Source organism: Dendrobates tinctorius, unplaced genomic scaffold, assembly GCF_039654945.1.
Source record: "Dendrobates tinctorius isolate UK_male_01 unplaced genomic scaffold, ASM3965494v1 ptg000028l, whole genome shotgun sequence".
In the NCBI taxonomy this organism is placed as follows: domain Eukaryota; kingdom Metazoa; phylum Chordata; class Amphibia; order Anura; family Dendrobatidae; genus Dendrobates; species Dendrobates tinctorius.
The window spans coordinates 83,277,563-83,296,616 of NW_027361696.1; the positions used below are offsets into that span (position 1 = coordinate 83,277,563).

The following is a 19,054-nucleotide window of genomic DNA, read 5'->3' on the forward strand; positions in this document are numbered from 1 at the left end:
TCTTCTGCCAGAGCATAAGTGCGAACTGTGGTAAGTGTGTGACTTGTGATTCAGTGACTTTGGATTCAGGGAGTTTCCAAGGGAGGTATTACTGAATTGCTGTTATATTTTATTAATACTTTTTATTTATTTTTGCTTATCTTTTTGTCTGGTGCAATCCCCATTAGGATGTGCTCCACTATTGCTAATGCCATCCAGTGCACGTCTTGCCGCATGTATGAAATCCTTGAACAGCCGGTCGAGGGTGCATACTGCTGTGTGAGATGTGAGCACGTTGTGCATTTGGAAGCCCAGATACTAGATCTAAATGTGCAGCTGGCAACACTATTAATAAGGAGTGTATTATACTATATGGAGGACTGAGGAATGTATTATACTATATGGAGGACTATGGGACACATTATATGGAGGACTATGGGGTGTAAACTGTAGATGTGCTGCTGCTAACATGATACTGTATGGTGATCTGCTAGGGTGTGTGCACACGTTGCGGATTAGTCTGCGGCTTTTTCTGCAGAGAATCCATATCTCTTGGCAGAAACCGCAGGGTAAAACACATGCATTTTTCCTGCTGATTCCTAGCATGTGTACATCGGATTTGATGCAGGTTCTAGTGCGGTTTGGCAGTGCGGATGAGAGAGTGATTTGTATGTCCCGGAACGAACACTGCAGCTGCGGTTACACAAAAAAGAAGTAACATGCTGCGGAAAATAAACCGCAGCAAATCTGCGCGGAATTTTCCGCAGCATGTGCACGGTGGATTTGGTATTCCATAGGATTACATGGTACTGTAAACCGCATGAAAACTGCTGCGGATCCGCAGGACCAAATCCGCTGCGGATCCGCAGCAAAAACTGCAACGTGTGCACACAACCTTAGTCATAGTTCTGTCCCCATCATTCTTTCTCAGACGGTGGAAAGAGGCCGGGAAACAAGTGTTGAACGACTTCTTCAATTTGGTCGATCATTTAGCAGCCTGAACTCAGCGCATGTAAATACAATCGAAAGGCTTCTGTGTGATGTGCAATATGTTAGCATTTGGGGCCCCATTTTAAACTTTGCCTAGGGCCCCACTTTACTTAAAGCTGCCCTGCATGGGGGTCATATGACTGCCCGCCCCTGGCCCTGGAGAATCCTGACATGGTGCAAGGAAGGTCACCCCTTTAAGAGGTGTCCTGTTCCGTGTGCCGGTGTCAGACATGCATCCCCGCAGGTTTGCTCTGGGCTGGTTTCGTACATGCGGCATTAAGAGCTCTAAACTTTTCTCATTTAGACATGCAGGGGCGTATCTGGGGGGGGGCAGCCGGGGCATTTGCCCCGGGCGCAGCCAGCAGAGGGGCGCAGCGGGCCGCCTAATGCAGCAGTCCGCTCTGTCTCCTCCCGGCGGCTGCATTCTGCCACCCCCCCGTCCTGTGAGTAGGCGGTTCTCTGTGCCGGCTGTCAAGCTGACAGCCAGCGCAGGGAAGCTGCGCGTGCCGGCTCCCAGGGAGCAATTGTACTGGCGTCTATACAGACGCCAGTACAAATGAAGCTCTGACCGCCGGGTCAGAGCGACGTCAGCAGTGTGATCATGTCATGTGATCACACTGCTGACGTCACTCCCCGGCGCCCAGAGTGAACGTTGGTGGTAAGTGCTCCACTGTGGAGCTGAAGAAGAACCACTGAAGATGGGAGATGGGGGGGGGGGGGGATTTTGATAAGAAGAGGATGGGTATTTGAATAAGTGGAGGAGGGGGATTTGGAGGAGGGGGGTTTGGATAAGAGGAGGAGGGGGATTTGGAGAGGAGGAGGGGAGGATTTGGATAAAGGAAGGATGATGATGAGGAGGAGCGGGGATTTTGATAAGAGGAGAAGGGGGATTTGGATAAGTGGAGGAGGGGGATTTTGATAAGAGGAGGAGGAGGGGAGGATTTGGATGGGAGGAGGGGGATTTGGAGAGGAGGAGGAGGTGGGGAGGATTTGGATAAGAGGAGGAGTAGGAGGGGATTTGGATAGGAAGAGGGGGATTTGGATAAGTGGAGGAGGAGGGGGATTTGGAGGAGGAGGAGGACGGGGATTTTGATAGGAGGAGGAGGGGGGATTTGGAGAGGAGGGGGTGTACATAATGTTTGGGGGGATTTGGAGTGGGGGTGTACATAATGTGTGGGGGGATTGGAGTGGGGATGGGGGATACTTACTGTGTGGGGAGATACGGAGTAGGGATGGGGGGTTGTTTAATGTGTGGGAGGAATATAGAGTGGGGATGGGGGGGTTATTTAATGTGTGTGGGTATTTGGAGTGGGGATGGGGGATTTAATGTGTGGGGGGATTTGGAGTGGGGATAGGATTTAATATGTGGGGGGATTTGGAGTGGGGATAGGATTTAATGTGTGGGGGGATTTGGAGTGGGGATGGGGATTTAATATGTGTGGGGAGATTTGAGGACACAAAATGAAGAGTATGTATGAGGGCATATATGGGAGATGTGTGCAGACAGTATGTGGAGCGAGCGGGTAAATATATGTGGACACAGTATGGGGAGTGAGGGTGATGGATGTGTGCAGACAGTATGGGGAGTCGGGTATGTGTGAGCAGACAGTATAGAGAGTGAGGGGGTAAATATATGAGGAGACAGTATGGTGAACGGGAGGGATGATAGAGGAGACAGTATGAGGAGGGAGGGGAATAGTGTGAGGCGACAGTATATTGCAGATATTTTTATTTAGGAGCATTATAATGACACTTCTATCTTTAAGGGCATCGGGTGGAGATTTGCTGCAGAAGACCGGAGAAGATGGACGTCTGCAGAGACGAGATGTGGGTGAGAAAACTCATCATGGGGTCTAGACAAGAAGAAGAAAAGAAGAACGACTCCAGAGACGACGTCATCTATAAGGTACCTGGATGTAAATATTATTTGTGATACTGACTTATTCTCATGTTTTTATTTATGTTAGGGACATTACAGGGGTTGTCCAGGTTTGTGCTGAGTCTGCAGTCATTCTATGTGACTGCAGACTTCTGAATTCTCACAGTGCTCACTGAATGCTGTCAGGATTCTCTCATGCCGGTAATTTACATACATGCGGTCACATGCTGACTAGACATGTGTGGCCTCACTCAATGAAAATGAACGGAGCGAGGCTGGGCACGTCTAGTCGGAATGTGGCCAGAAGTATATAAATCACATACTTGTGCTGACATGACTGTACATCGGCAAGGGAGAATCCTAAAAGTGTGCAGTGCATTAGTTGTGAGAATTCAGAAGCAGCAATGTCAGGATTCAGCTCTGCAGGTTCCAGTGTCATCACATGGACGCTTCAGTCATATGTGATTTTCATACTTATGGTCCTGCGACAACGAGCTTCTCTTCCTGCTTCTCTCAGTTTTTCACTGAACATTGAGAGCATTAGGGAGAGCAGCTCGTGGGTACATGACTAAGTGTGCAAATTGCATTTGTGCTGGGGGGGGCGCCTAACCGAATTCTTGCCCCGGGTGCCCGAAAACCTAGATACACCTCTGTAGACATGTAAATATTTTATCCCTCTTTTTTGACCTAATTGTTATATATTTGTTTTCTGATATTTTAGGACAATATAAAGGCGATGCATTGTGTAAGTGTTGCTTGTAAAGCAACATTAATGTGAGGCGTCTGCTCCTGGCATTGCTCATTACTATTTCCAATTATCTCCATGTTACCCTCAGACAGCAGGGAGCTGAATAGAAAGGACTGTTCCCAAGACAACGCCGCACCACGCGCTTTACGTCATGCCGTAAGGGGAGGAGCCGTCTGCCTCAGCCGATGACTGACATAAATTTGGACCAATGGAAACTTTAAGAGCTTTTGACTGACGCCGAATACAGCCAATTAGAAAAAAGAGGTCAGACGCTGGGCTCCAATGAAAAGCGCTGCTTATCTAAGGTAGGCAGGCCTTATAGTAAGAAAAAAGAGAAGGCGGAGGCTATAGACAAGGGCGGAAGCGGGCGAGGAATTGCGGTGGGGACGGACACGCTGAAGCGGACACACGGGCTCGGTAAGGTGGTGTAATGGTGCTGCAGGGGGCGAGCTGTGCGCTCCCGAGCGGAGGGATGGTCTGTGTGCACCGCTGGGTCAAAGCAGGATAAAAGCCCGCCTTGCAAAGGATTCTGGGAGCGGAAACATGAGCCGCCGGGCACGGCCGCGAACGGGGGTTTCCTGCTTGCAGGGATCTGCCAGCGCGTGGGAAGCGGCTGCTCCCGGACACGTACAGGCAGGCACACGGTGTCCCTGCCTGCTGGGGCTTGTAGTTCCACGCGAGCTGTCAGGCGGGCTCGCTGAGCGCAGTGAGAAGCTAGTGAGCACGCTATTGCTCTCTGTTATCTGCCACTTCATCAGTATTGGCGCTCACAGCCCCAGATCTGGGAGACCCCTCGTCATGTACTTACTGCTTAAAGGGGTTGTCTCGTTATCCCATTGTTAATGACGGGTGGGGTCATTCATTCTCCATGGGGCCGCAGCCCCATACTATAAAGCTGCCGTGTGACCCCCCCACTGATCACGTTCTCCCCTGCCCCTGTTTCTTCAGACAACCCCTTTAAGCCTGTGGCCCCAGGGCCATAGCAATTCTCCTGCCACCTGCACAGCTTGTCTGTGACCTGCCGGTGGCCAGTTCTTGTGTCTTCTGACGTGCAGTGAAGTCTATGGTGAGAGTCCGCTGCGACCGGTGGCAGAAAACAAAACTCATTTGTGACCCCCACGATCTCAGCGTTGTACCATGTGATTATGGGCCTAAGGGTCTTGTCTCTAGATTGGGGGCGGCTTCTCCATTGTCGGGGTGTGATGTGCATGTAGCGTTGGAAACGTGTCTGAACCCTAGTGGCAGGTTTCCTTTAAGGCTGGGACTGCACAGCGGCGAGGTGCTGCCACATTCCATAAAAATACTCTTTGGGGTCCACTTTGCGATCTACAGATCACCGGAAACTCTACAAGCTGGATGCGACCTGGCATAGGATGTGATTCTGGGGGTGACGTTAGATGCCCCAGAGTAGAGTCTGCCGTCCACCCTGCACTTCTGTATGCAGGGGGTGCAAAAGAATATGGGGGCTTAACCATGCCACCCGTGGGCACAGAATAAATATACACTTTATTGCATTATTTATTTTTTTTAAGCCCCTTTTCAGGAAAAAAAAAAAAAACCCAGCAGCAGGTGCACATTCCCTGAAGATCCGTACACATGGGATGGTAAAATGCTTAGCGAGTCCACAGTGACAACACCAGATGCGAGTTACATGGACAGGAAATCCGCAGCAGACATCGACATTCTGCACACTTTAAAGTGAGCTGTGCAGTGACTTCCGGACCACCGCAGTTATCCGGGTCCCTCGTTGTGGCAGAAAAACCCTATAGGAGGAGGGGGTGGGTGGGGAATGGTCAGCTTTCCTATGTTGGAGCTGGGCTTGTGGTTCTTTAGGATATCCACACTCAGACCAATGTTATTCAATAAGCAACTGTGTTTTCCTGTCCAAATCTCTACTAGTTTCTTCCTTAAATCGCATACCATAGAAGGAAAAAAGCAAGACAAAGGCACAGCTGTATGACTTCGGGTTAATGAAGCTGCACACACATCAGGGAATACGGGTGCCACTTCCAAGGAAAATAGTCTGTATATCCATAGAGAAGAAAGTGGATAGGCACATTCCGTCCCGTGCAAAAATATCCTTTATTGTGGCATCAAGTTACCAACAGCAGGCAGATAAAACCATGGAGCAAGTACAGACGACGATTGTTTCGCGCTTACATTGCGCTTCAACAGATGATATGATATGACCTGATGAAGCACAATGTAAGCGCGAAACGATCGTCGTCTGTACTTGCTCCATGGTTTTATCTGCCTGCTGTTGGTAACTTGATGCCACAATAAAGGATATTTTTGCACGGGACGCATTGTGCCTATCCACTTTCTTCTCCACACACACACACACACACACACACACACACACACACACACACTCTACAGGGTCTGTCCAGTGATACCGGCCCTTTAATTATAGTGGTATTTACTGCGAGGCGCCCAGACTCTAAATCTGCTGTCTGCTGCTCTAATCTCTGACTGCAGCGGTAATTATATCTCCTGGATCCTGGCAGGACTTGGCACCGCACTACGGGGAGATTAGAGGTCCTCAAGAGATTTCTGCTTCCCTGAGAACAATGGGGGGAATAGGTGAAAATGGTGGACTGGCGATTAGAGTTGAGCGACTTTGGTCGGATCGGGTTTTGTGAAACCCGAATGAAACAAAATTTGAGTCTGATGAAAGTGGTCCGACTAGGGCACAAAAAGTGGGAGTTTCGTCCAAAACCCGACCCCAATGCAAGTCAATGGGAAATAAAGTCGGCATTGAGTGGATGAATGCAATCCATTCAATGCTGACTTTTATTTCCCATTGACCTGCATTGGGGTCGGGTTTCGGACGAAACTCCGACTTTTTTTGCCCTAGTCGGACCACTTTCATCCGACTCAAATTTTGTTTCATTCAGGTTTCACGAAACCCGATCCGACCAAAGTCGCTCAACTCTACTGGCAATGTCTGACTTTCTCCTGCCCTTTGTGGATCATCTTCCCGACAAGTACTGGTGTGCGGCTCGTTAGCGGTTTCTTTCGTTGTATTGTTAATGATCAGGTGTGTATACCTGGGTGCAAGTGAGAATTGGGATGGATAATTATTTTATTTTTGCAGCAGACACACACGGATCCTGGGGGGGAAAGGAGAATAAAAAGAATTCCTTTGGGGAAGCCTTTCCTTCCCTCCACCGGGGCCAATCCTACTCGCTCTGCGTATGGTGTGACCTGATTTGTGTGCAGAATTGTATCTAGACATTGGTAAAACGTTGTCATTGTGCAGCGTTAGACCAATAGCGCATGTCCTATGTACACAAGGTGATGTGCTGCCGAGGTCGTTGATCTTTTGGGATAATTTCACCCAACGAACAAGTGTTTTGCTTTTTTGCACTGTTCGTGTAGAGTAAATGGACATTTAGGCTAAGTGCACACGCTGCGGATTAACCTGCGTTTTTTTTCTGTGCGGATCCGCAGGTAAAGTGACCTGCGGATTTGTCTGCGGTTTGACACCTGGACAATGGAACAGGTGCAAAACTGCTGCGGAATCTGCACAAAGAAGTGACATGCTGCGGATTACAAACCGCAGCAAAACCGTGCGGAAAAAACGCAGCGTGGGCACTGCGGTTTTGAAATCACATTGGATAACATGGTACTGTACCATGTCTGTGGATCCACAGGGCCAAAAACGCTGTGGAACCGCAGCAGAGTCCACAGCATGTGCACATACCCTTAATCCCGACTCCCTACCCCATCGCACAGCAAAGCCATAAGATAAAAAATAATTATTATTATTCTAAAGTGTGCTGTGCACTGTTCACACCAGTGCTTATGTCTGTATGAAATAAGCCTTCTGTGTTGGAAAATGGGGGGAAATAAAACATCCACGTGATTGGAAAACCGGTCTTTAGGGTGACTGCTCGCATGTTACATCTGTGCTCACGTGTAGACCATTGTGCAGGGATTACGCTCGGCAGCAGATGTAATCGGGTTTCTTTAACCCATTATGGAGCGCTTTTAATGAGCTTCATGTAATGAGATGCATTAGTTGCAAGTTATAATGAAAACCCCAGAGTGTTAAAACACTCGTTTTTTTTTTTTTTTTTTTTAATGTTTCTTCCAACACATAGCTGTAAAACCATGTATCTCATGGATATGCCTTAGACCTCAGTGGAAACCACGCAAACCACAAATTTAGGATTGTAGATGCAACAACTTCCCATATAGAGTCCTATTAGTAATAAACTCATTTACTGTATAGAACATTGCCACCACGCAATCACAGGCAGAATTAAGCCCAAGATGCTGGAGGGTATTATATTAAACCGTGATTAGTCTTTATTTGTATTGTTTTTGGCATCATCTCTAATAATGAGTAATCATGGGTTTAATATACTCCAGCATCTTGGGCTTAATTCTGCCTGTGATTTTGATTGAAAATTTAGGCTTGTGTATAATAAAATAGGAAAATTTATAAGAATTTGGGAATTCTATGTATGTATGTACCGTATATATAATTTATTTATTTTTTTCCCCCTATCAATGTTTTTTTAGAAGTGGAATGATGCTGACTCTGTACTTCTGTCTAACAATGACTTCTTTTCTTTTTTCTTATAGGTTTTTACAGTATGATCCAAAGCTCACTAATATCATGGGTTCTAACAGATTGACTGCAAGGGAGCTGTGTGAAAATGACGACCTGGCCACCAGCTTGGTGCTTGACCCTTACTTGGGATTCAGAACACACAAAATGAACGTAAGGTGCGTTACAACGCATCTACTATATAATGATTTGGCGGTGTTCTTTACCACTATTAAAGCACTTTCTTGCAAAGAATATCACTGAGTGCGGCTGATTTAACTCTTATTCATCTATGGATATAAACAGCAGTCTGACTCAACATGATAGAAAATAGTGGATGCTGCAATTTATCCCCCTCTCCCACCCATTCTCCAAAACCGTCTGAGTAACATTGGTCCTAGTGCAGTTTTTTTTTTTTTTCTCCCCTCATGGAACTACCCTCCAGCAAACTAGCAGAGCTTTGTGCAGGATCTGGCGATATTTGGCTCACAGACTATTGTCTAGCAGGAGTGCAATTCTGTCCACCTCTTTGAAGAGCAGAACTAGGAGATATGACGTGCTTCAGTTGTTTTTTCTATGTTTTGCAGTCCTCTGCCTTCTATAAGACGACAACATCACTTGCGGGAGGCGCTGCATACATTCCTGAAGAACAGAGACCTGCAGGCTGCGTTCCGATCGCTTATTTCTGGGGCTAACCATTACCTCAAATATCAGAGTCCACAGCAAGAAGCCATGCTGAAGATTCATGTAAGTCTTGTGCCCACACACTGAAGCCACAAAGGGCATTTTCTAGCATTGGAGATCTATTGTTCTTATTTTGGTGCATATTGTTTTTTTTTTTTTTTTTTTTTTTTTTTTAGATATTCCAATATTTGCAAATGTTCCTACCGGAGAGTGGCTTCATGATCCTGCCTTGCAATCGGTACTCCTTAGAAAGAAATGGAGCAAAAGTTGTTGCTACAAGAGCCTGGTATGTAATTCCTTAATTAATAGTTCACATATATCCAGAGATGGGGTTGCAGTACATGCAAAGGGTTTTTTTATGGTGACCTTCAACCCTTTTATCACACAGACCTAACATTGACTGACTGACCGACCACCATTAGCCATTTCTTACCATTGGATATACTGGTGTTGGGTGTATTGGTGGTGTTTTCAGGAGCGGGTCAGCCGATGAAACCGCTACATACCTGTCAGGTGCCACTGGTGTTGAGTAGCAGCAACCAGAACTAGCTCTGACTATTGCAGTTTAACTGCGTAAATGCCGCTGATATGCTCACACAGCAAAATTTAAACTTAACTTTACTGGGGTGCAAGTGTTGCGGTCAAAACTATAACTAATTCCTACAAAAATCCAGCACAGAGATGTGGACCGAAAAGTAATGCTTCCAATGGTTCTTGGAAGAAGAGACTGAGAAAATAGTTGATCTAAAAGCAAAATCTTGCCAGTTAGGAATGCAGGAAATATCTCTTGCATCTGATGATGGGCCAAGACTTTTTTTTTTTTTTTAATCTCCCCTCTTCCAGGGTTAAGAATGAAAAAGTTGCCTTGCTTCTAGGCTGCATCGCTGAGCTTACTAAAGCTGATGAGAACCTTGTTCGCTTTGGTGAAAATGACTTTAGTGTCATGTACTCTACCAGAAAGAAATGTGCTCAGCTCTGGCTTGGTCCTGCAGCATTTATTAATCACGGTATGTGGTCATATTTTACTTTATTTCTGAAGAACTGTATAATTTATGACGGCGCTGTACGCCTACCTACATCAGAACTTCACCATTTTGTGGTAAGCTCCTATACACTCGTGTACGTCTTCTGTATATTAATGGAGTCCTATAAGTGATGGCAAATAGATCTGTCTTTACTACTTATTTCAGAGCTGTAAGCTGTAGAAAGTGACTTCATATAGGCTATCACTGCTATCAAGTCACTGAAGCTACCTTTAGGGTAGGGGATCCCTTGCTAAAAATCCAAGCTGTCAGACCTCCTCCGAACGCTAGACTTACAGGTACAGTACTCACGTCCTGTCCTGATTGCACAATAGCATGATACCTGCTGATCGTGCAAGTATCTGTGCCGCTCTCCTCCCCATGTGAAACTTGGAGGAGTTGGTATAACGCTTAAAAAATCTCGGCAGACCTCGGTCTCCATTTGAGGGCTTGATTCATGTTATTTGGTGGCTTTCACTTGGGTCATTGGCCGCATCCTGGGATGATCGGAACCATTATTAATGGAAGAGCAATCCATGGGAGTTGGAGAGCTCTGCTTTCTCCTGGTGTTCATGGCCTCCTATTCATTGGACTGGAAGGAGAAATCCAATGTCAAGAAAAGATGAATAAGAGATTGTAGGCCACAACTGCATATTAGGTTCACATCACCGGACGATCAGTGTGGTTTGTCCTGATGAAGTATGCTTACTTTGAAACGCATTGACTAAATCACATTTCAACCATTCCAGTCTCCTCCTTTCTGGAGTATTGGCAGTGCAGATTTGTACCCACTTGTTTCCAGCCTCACACATAAGAGGGTAGACTCTCCCTTTTATCAATTCTGGCTTCCACGTCCAGCAGAGAGGTGGCTTTGTATTCCTGGGCCAATAGTGTTTATTCCCTAGAAATAACCATCATATTATATCCACACAATCTGCAAATATCTTTATCTGCTTAGGATGGGCATATCCATTTACCAATCTTGATTAAAATTATATATTTTAAAGAGGGAATGAATTTGGAATTGCGGTTTTATTTTTCACCTTTTGCTAATTTTAAAGAGTTGTTCAGGACATTAACATTGATGGGATAGGTCCTCAATGTCTGACGGCTGAGGGTATGACACCTGGTCAGCTATTCCTGATGGCCAGATGTGCTGAGCTCCGTCAATTGTATAGCGACCTGGTACTTCACATCAATCTGGGACAGATGAGCAGTGCACGGCCACTGTTCCGCTGACGTAACTGTGCTGTGCAGTTCACCCACCACTAACACCTAGAATAGGTAATCGGCAGAGGTGCCAGGGGTCGCACCTCCACCGATCAGCCTTGACCTCCTAAGGATAGGCCATTATTGTTAAACTGCAGGACTACCCCTTTATAAGTGCTTTTTTTTTTTCCTTCTTGTAAGTTTTACCTTTTATTAATTTCTTTTTCTTACATGTACACAAGACTGCCGACCTAACTGCAAGGTATGTGTCCTGGCATCTGTATTGCTATATAGTGGTTATCATTTTTAGCTCTTCCTCTTGAGTAACCTAAAGCCAAAGTAAAATGTATTAAGTGGCCTTAAAGCTGATCTGTCCCCATATTATACAATATAAGCTTCATACATTATTAATAAAGTCACTTGGACCTGTTGAGATGGGTGTACTTACTCTTGTCAAAATTACTGTATATTCCTCAAATTGAAATGTTCATATTAGTATTCAGCATGGAAACCTTCACAAAGGATTTTTTTCCATTAAATGGATGTGAAAAGTGTCGGGTCAAGGCGATCTGTCTTTATAAACATGGATTACAATGTGAAATCTGGGCACAGATCCTTTGATTCTAAAGGAAAGATAGAAACTGGATGTGAACAGAGATTTAAAAGGCGAAGGACCAATATTCAGCTGCAAGGAATGGATCACTGGCAAGAGTAGAAAAAATAGTAATCTCTCTAATTTTGTATTATTACTTCTGCAATGTTCCCACAGTTTGTTCCAACGGAAGGAAACGCTGCTTGTGTAAAAGTTCTCAGGGACATCAAACCAGGAGAAGAAATCACGTGCTTCTACGGAGACAGTTTTTTTGGGGAACAAAATGAGATGTGTGAGTGCTGCACTTGCGAGAGGTGAGTTTATTTTTAATGATTTTTGACAGATGAAAAGGAACACATAGCTTTGGTTTACTTAAGGCTACTTTCACACATCAGTTTTTTGCCGTCAGGCAGGATCCGGCTATTTTTACAAAAAACGGATCCGGCATAAATTTTGGAGAACTGTAGAAACGGATCCGTTTTTTTGCTGGATCCGTCTAGCAGGTTATATCTGTTCCTGGGGGCTGGCCAATTGGATCTGAGCATGCGCAGACTTAAAAACATTCCGGCGCCCATAGACTTTCATTGTGGCAAAAAGCTGGAAGCGCCGGATCCGGAATGACGCCGGAATGAGACAAGTTGCCGGATCCGGCAAAAAACGGATGAAACGCAATGCCATCCGGCACGATCCGGCGCTAATGCAAGTCAATGGGGAAAAACTGGATCCGGCATTGCATTTTGCCGGATCCGGTTTTACAAAAAAAAAGCCGGATCGCGCCTGAAGGCAAAAAACTGATGTGTGAAAGAGGCCTTAGAAGGAGTAATCCGATCTTACATATTTGTGATAAACTAGCTGAAGAGCCTGACGTTGCCCAGGCATAGTAAGTACTATGGTTAGTTATAACAAATTATAATTATATTGCACATAAATTGTCACTGTATGTCATCTCCTGTATATAGTGTATATTTGTGAGTAATCTCCTGTATAAAGTATATACCTGTCATCTCTTCCTGTATATAGTATATCCCTATCATCTCCTGCTGTATATAGTATATACCTGTGTCCTCTTCCCCCTGTATATACCTGTCATCCTCCTCCCCCCCCCCCCCCCCCGTATATAGTATATACCTGCGTGTCATCCTCCCCCTGTATATAGTATTTACCTGTCATCCTCCCCCCCCCCCCTTGTATATAGTATATACTTGTGTCATCCCCCCCTCCTTGTATATAGTATATACGTGTCAGCCTCCCCCCCCTTGTATCTAGTATATACGTGTGTCCTCTTCCCCCTGTATATAGTATATACGTGTGTCCTCTTCCCCCTGTATATAGTATATACGTGTGTCCTCTTCCCCCTGTATATAGTATATACGTGTGTCCTCTTCCCCCTGTATATAGTATATACGTGTGTCCTCTTCCCCCTGTATATAGTATAAACGTGTGTCCTCTTCCCCCTGTATATAGTATATACGTGTGTCCTCTTCCCCCTGTATATAGTATATACGTGTCCTCTTCCCCCTGTATATAGTATATACGTGTGTCCTCTTCCCCCTGTATATACGTGTGTCCTCTTCCCCCTGTATATAGTATATACATGTGTGTCCTCTTCCCCCTGTATATAGTATATACATGTGCGTCCTCTTCCCCCTGTATATAGTATATACATGTGCGTCCTCTTCCCCCTGTATATAGTATATACCTGTGTATCATCTTCCCCCCTGTATATAGTATATACCTGTGTATCATCTCCCCCCCCCCCCCCTGTATATAGTATATACCTGTGTATCATCTCCCCCCCCCCCCCCCCCGTATATATAGTATTTGCCTGTCATTTCCCCCCCCCCCCCCTTGTATATAGTACATACCTGTGTGTCCTCTTTCCCCTGTATATAATATATACCTGTGTAATCTCCTGTCTGTAAATGGTGGAGGCGCAGTGTTCCCCGCAGCACAGAGCATATCAGCGCGGCAGTTCTGCCCCCTGAGTGTAATACCATTTAGTTAGAAATTGTAAAAGGACTAATTTAGAGTGGCATTAGTTATAGCTGTGTAAATAAGTTTAAAGCGAACCAGCCATTGTCAGGCTGCCTGGGTTGGAGAAATCCGTCTTGTTTCTTTTTTTTTTAAATCTGTGTTTAACTTAAAAATTCAATGTGATGTTTCCTGCCAAATAAAGAGAAGTTCCTGATTCTTGGCTCCCCCTGCAGTCTGTCAGAGGGTGGTCTGTGTCAGCATGGTAATAAATTGTGTTATCGTCTTTCTGTAAAGCTGGAAATAACACCATAGAAATGATAAGAATAATAGGCCTCAGTTACCACAACTGTCTACAAGGAAAACGGCTCTGTTGAAATGAACGATGCTCAGTGATTGGTTGCTATGGGCAACACTGGCAGTGTACCTGTTGTAGTCAAGATGTGCCTATGAAATATATATTAGATATTTATTATCGGGGCTTTGCATGTGGAGTGGGCTGGGCTTGACACTGTATATTTTGCAGAAAATGCCATAAAGTGGACTCCTACCTGATTTGCGTCTGCCACAGTAATCTGGAGGAGAATGAATGGTGCTCATTTTTATGATAGTCAAGCAAATATGACTTGCACACGTGTGCACACCTCTCCATTAGTTCTCTTCCTGGCGTTGGTGGCCTTTTAACCCAGCTAGGACCCTCGTTCTACAACATGATGGCTGCGTCTGGATATGCCATAATCAATTTTATAGTTTCTACATCATTGATATGCAAATGGAACATAATAAATAATAAAAAAAAAAGTTGACAGTTTCTTTACATTATCGCTAACATTATACCTATATTGTAATCAACTTGATGAGCCAAGTGCTCGTTACTTGAGTTTGCCTGGGGTGCTCTAGTGACGTGCTCGAGTCCCCATGGCCTTGCAAATGCTAAGATATAGCTATTTAATATAACTTTTCTCAATATTCTTTTTTTCTTCTATTCCTCTTTAGAAAAGGAGAAGGAGCTTTCAGGTTTCAAAATCAACAGCCTTCTGAATCTACCTCATCAGAAAAATACCAGCTCAGAGAGACGGATGGACGTTTGCAGAGGCTGATACGTCAAAGTGACAAACAAAAGCAGAATAGTTCTCCTAGGAAGAAAAAGCGGATTTCGGGTAAGAAGGAGGTTTTTTTTTTTTTTTTGTACAGTATGCTTGCTGTTACAGCTTTCTTAACATGACCTTTTATTCTGAAGGTTTTTTCTGTTTTTGTCTGAAAATCCCATCTATTTACCGTCTTCATATCCTTTTTTTTTTTTTTTCTTTTTTTTTTTTTTTTTTTTCTCCCCCCCCCCCCCCCCCCTTTACCTATGACAGCACACCTGAGAGAGGGATCCACTTTGCCAGGACAGGATCCTACTGAAATATAAGAGGTGGTACCTCTCCCCTGTTTCAGTTGGGTTCCTGTCCTGGATGGGAATCCTGTACTGAAAGACGGCGGTACCTGTCATGGGTGAAAGGAAAGGTTCCAGTCCCGGCGTGGGAAGAGCAGGTCTCCTACCTGTAATGCCGGCCTTCGGGTGCTGGAAGTGCCATCCACAGGTCCCCCGGGGGCTTGGTGTACGTGCGGGCGGGACTCCCGGCGGGTGTCGGGCTAGATCCACTGCACTGCCCTCCCCTTGCGCCTCCCCTCGCCGACTCCCACCTGGATGACACGTGGAAGAGCGGCCGGGGCTTCTTCCAGGAACTGTTGGCCTCACGGGCGCCGCAAGGCATGATGGATGAGGCTGACATCAGGGAAGTGTCGGAAACAAGATGTGCGACGCCGGCCGGCATGGGAATCAACTGTGTCCAGCTGGCGGTCGCAGGGAGGAGGGGCAATATTGACTGGAGCGAAGCACTGAGCGCTGGTGTTATTTAAGCGGGAAAACCAGGATGGGAGGCTGCTGAGAAAATGGTTAGGTGATTCAGAGCAGCGGCAATCACCGTTGCCGCCACCACCACCGCTTCCAGGGCAACCTACAGCTCGACAGCATGGACACAAAGGTGACAGCCGTTCAAGTGCCAGGTGCAGCAGCCATCCCAGCCAGAGGTCCCGGGAATCCTCAGTGTCCATAGAGGATGCATTATATGTGCCACCACAGCCTTCGAGTCCGGTACCCATGGTTATTAACGGGTGGTGAGTGATCTCTGTGAATGTCAGCTAGGTTGTTAATAGGCCTATTGTTTGTTTAAATCTTTAGGAAAAGCCTAGAAAATCTGTGGGAAAAAAGAATAACAGGGTCTGTGGTTTCTGTGTAAAAATCCCCTAGCAAAGGATTGCAGAAGGACCTATGTTCCAACTGCATTCGAAGAACCATTGTGGAAGAACCCCCCCCCCCCCCAATTTTGCAGCTACCCTTCGATCAGTTATTAGGTTGGAAGTGGAGGGATCCCTTAAATCACTACTGAAGAGAGGGAAGAAAAAAGTTAAAGGGAATCTGTCACCCCATTTTTGGCCTATAAGATGCGGCCACCGCCATCAGGGGCTTATCTACAGTTACCGATGTAACCCGAAAGATAAAAACAAGTTAGATTATACTTACTGGGGGGGTGGGTGCCGTGGGTATCGTGGTCCAGTCCGGCGCCTCCCATCTTCTTGAGATGACGTCCTCCTTGCTTCATGCTGCGCTCCTGCACAGGCGTACTTTCTCTGCCCTGTTGAGGGCAGTGCAGAGTGCTGCAGTGTGCAGAGTGCTGCAGTGTGCATGTGCCGGGGAAGGTCTGAGAGGTCCGGCGCCTGCGCACTGCATTACTTTACTCTGCCCTCAACAGGGCAGAGAAAGTACGCCTGCGCAGGAGCGCAACATGAAGCAAGGAGGAGGACGTCATCTCTAGAAGATGGGAGAAGCGACACCCTTCGGACCGGACCCCCAGGTGAGTATAATGGAACACTTTTTTTTTTTTTTTTTCTTTTTTTCTTATCTTTCAGGCTACCTCGGGGGCTTATCTACAGTATTATAGAATGCTGTAGATAAGCCCCTGATGGCGGTGGCTGCATCTTATAGGCCAAAAATGGGGTGACAGATTCCCTTTAAGGATCTTCCTTCTAATTCGGACTCCTCTTCACCCTCATCTCAGGGCCTAGTCCATCCTGAATCCTGGTCTTCCTCTTCCTTGGATACATGGGGTAGGCCATGTTTTCCTATAGAAGACACGGATGGTCTGCTTAAGGCCATTAGAAGAACTATGGGCCTGAAAGAGGAAAAAATGACTGTCTTTAGAAGATGTCATGTTTGGGGGATTACAGGAAAAGAAAAAAACGGACCTTCCCAGTCCCTCATTAAAGGTTCAGGCCCTCATTAAAAGAGAGGGGAGGAGACTGGAGAAGTCAGGTGCCCTACCCAACTCCTTTAAAATAAAAGGAGATATCCTTTTGAAGAGAAGGGAGCAGAACTATGGAACAAGGTTCCAAAAATTGATGCCGCGGTATTCAGGTCATCTGAAAGGTCAGTGCTACCCTTTGAGGACTCTTCGTTCTCAGCGATCCATTGGATAAGACAGTGGATACTTAGCTGAGGCACACATGGGAAGCAGCAGGAGGACTAAAGCCATCATTTGCTGGAACTTGTACGTTCGTTAATGATCTGGCTCCAGCAGCTTGAGGAGCAACTCACATCCAAGGTAGCAAGAGAGAAAATTCTGTCAGACGTATTTGTTACATGGGGCTGCAGCTTTTTTGGCAGATACATCTGCTGATTATGAGACCGGCGGCTAGAGCAGCCGGATTATTGAATGCGGCAAGGTGTGCGTTATGGCTCAAAGGATGTCCTGGAGATTTACAATCTAAGATCAAGCTGTGTTCTCTACCGTGTGATGGCCAATTTTTATTCGGTAAAAATCTGGATGACATTTTTGAGAAAGCGTGTGACAGGAAAAAGGACTTTCCCAGGTTCTCAGGGGATCAGAGAAGGCCATCTTTTTGGAGAAGAAAATTCAGCAGAGGTCGTCCTCCAGGAGAAATAATAATCTTTATATAGCGCCAACATATTCCGCAGCGCTTTACAGTTTAACAGTTTCAAAACACAAGTCATAAGTAACAACGTTAACAATACAATAATTAAAGCAAAATAAGCCGACCCTGCTCATGAGAGCTTACAATCTACAATGAGGTGGGGAAGATACAAAGTACAGGTGTGTATTTACAATTGTATATTTACAATGAAGGTCCAGCCATCTTGAGGGAGTGAAGGATGGATGGAGATAGTGAATGGGCTATACACGCACACTTACACAGGAGCAAGGAAGAAAGGACTCCGGATTCATTTTCGGTGACTCTCCTCTACATCCAAGACGTCCTCGCAGTGCTACCAGAACTCCTGTGGGGGCTTTCACTCTTTTAGTTCAGGCCTGAAAATACTATTTTTACTCTTCGCCATGACAGCACCCACTTGGAGAGAGGGATCCGCCCATAGGAACAGGAAACCTACAGAGATAAAAGAGGGCGGTCCGCCTCTCCCCCTCAGTTGGTTTCCTGTTCCTAAGGGGAATCACAGGATACACTACAGTTTTGCCTGGGCCAAGGAACCGCCTGTGCAGTTGCTGCGAGAACGGCAGGGGTTCCGGTCCAGAGGCAGCGACGGGGGAGTGCTGGAATCCGGCTCCCTCCTCGGCTGGGATATACTACGAGCCAGAAACACCGGTACCGGGTGGCGTCGACCGGTGTTCGTCTGAAGAGAACATGACACCGGCAGGAGATCTATTCCGGTCCATGTGGGGGCGCAGGAACCGGAGGAAACGGCTGTCTCCGGCGTTCCTGAGGGGCTTCAGCGTCCAGGAGAACGCTCATACAGCGCGGCAGGAAGTGGTAAGGAGGAGCTTCCGGGTCACCGGAGGCTCCTCGGCTCACAGCGCATGCGCGGCTGGGCGGCACCACAGACGCAGGCGCTCCCCGCCCCCTCCAGAGAGAGAGAAAAATAAAAAAAAAAAAATGATGATGATTGTACTAGCCGAGCGGCGGCTAGAGGAGCGCTGAAGCGCATACTAATAAGCCGCAGATAGGCGCACCTGGAGGGGGAGGTACCAGGTATGAAGGGGCTTACAAAAGGCCGGGGGCAGAAGTATACGGCGTGCAATCATGTCTTCACCAAGGCAGGACACGCATCCCCAGGCAGGCGATGCAGCAGCAGCCAAGGACCACGCACGACGAGGTTCCTCGGATCGTAGCCACAGAAGCCACGCTAACAAGCCTCCTTCTCAGCCTCCTGAGCCGGTACCTACAGCTTCTCTGGGTGAGTGGACGTCGCTCTGCCTATCAAGCTGATGATATGTCTCTCTCTCTCTATCTCCCTCTCTCCTCCGTCATAATGTCCCCATCTCAGACTAAGAGGAAGGAAAAGTCAAAAAATAAAGAATGTGCCCTGTGTACATGTCCGCTACCGGACTCTTACACAAAGACT

At 46.4% G+C, this 19,054-nt stretch overlaps 1 protein-coding gene across 5 annotated transcripts in view; it reads left to right on the plus strand.

Moving 5' to 3' along the window:
- The window catches only part of KMT5C (lysine methyltransferase 5C), a 101,710-nt gene that overhangs the window by 50,383 nt on the left and 32,273 nt on the right, over window positions 1-19,054 (plus strand). For 2 of the 5 annotated variants that reach the window (XM_073571109.1, XM_073571110.1), the window contains exons 2-9: window positions 3,685-3,901; window positions 8,190-8,333; window positions 8,742-8,901; window positions 9,015-9,124; window positions 9,682-9,845; window positions 11,312-11,331; window positions 11,839-11,975; window positions 14,629-14,792. In XM_073571109.1, coding sequence (XP_073427210.1) covers window positions 3,879-3,901; window positions 8,190-8,333; window positions 8,742-8,901; window positions 9,015-9,124; window positions 9,682-9,845; window positions 11,312-11,331; window positions 11,839-11,975; window positions 14,629-14,792 — 922 coding nt within the window. In that variant the 5' untranslated portion in view covers window positions 3,685-3,878. The other 3 variants (XM_073571112.1, XM_073571108.1, XM_073571111.1) reach the window with 2 other exon arrangements.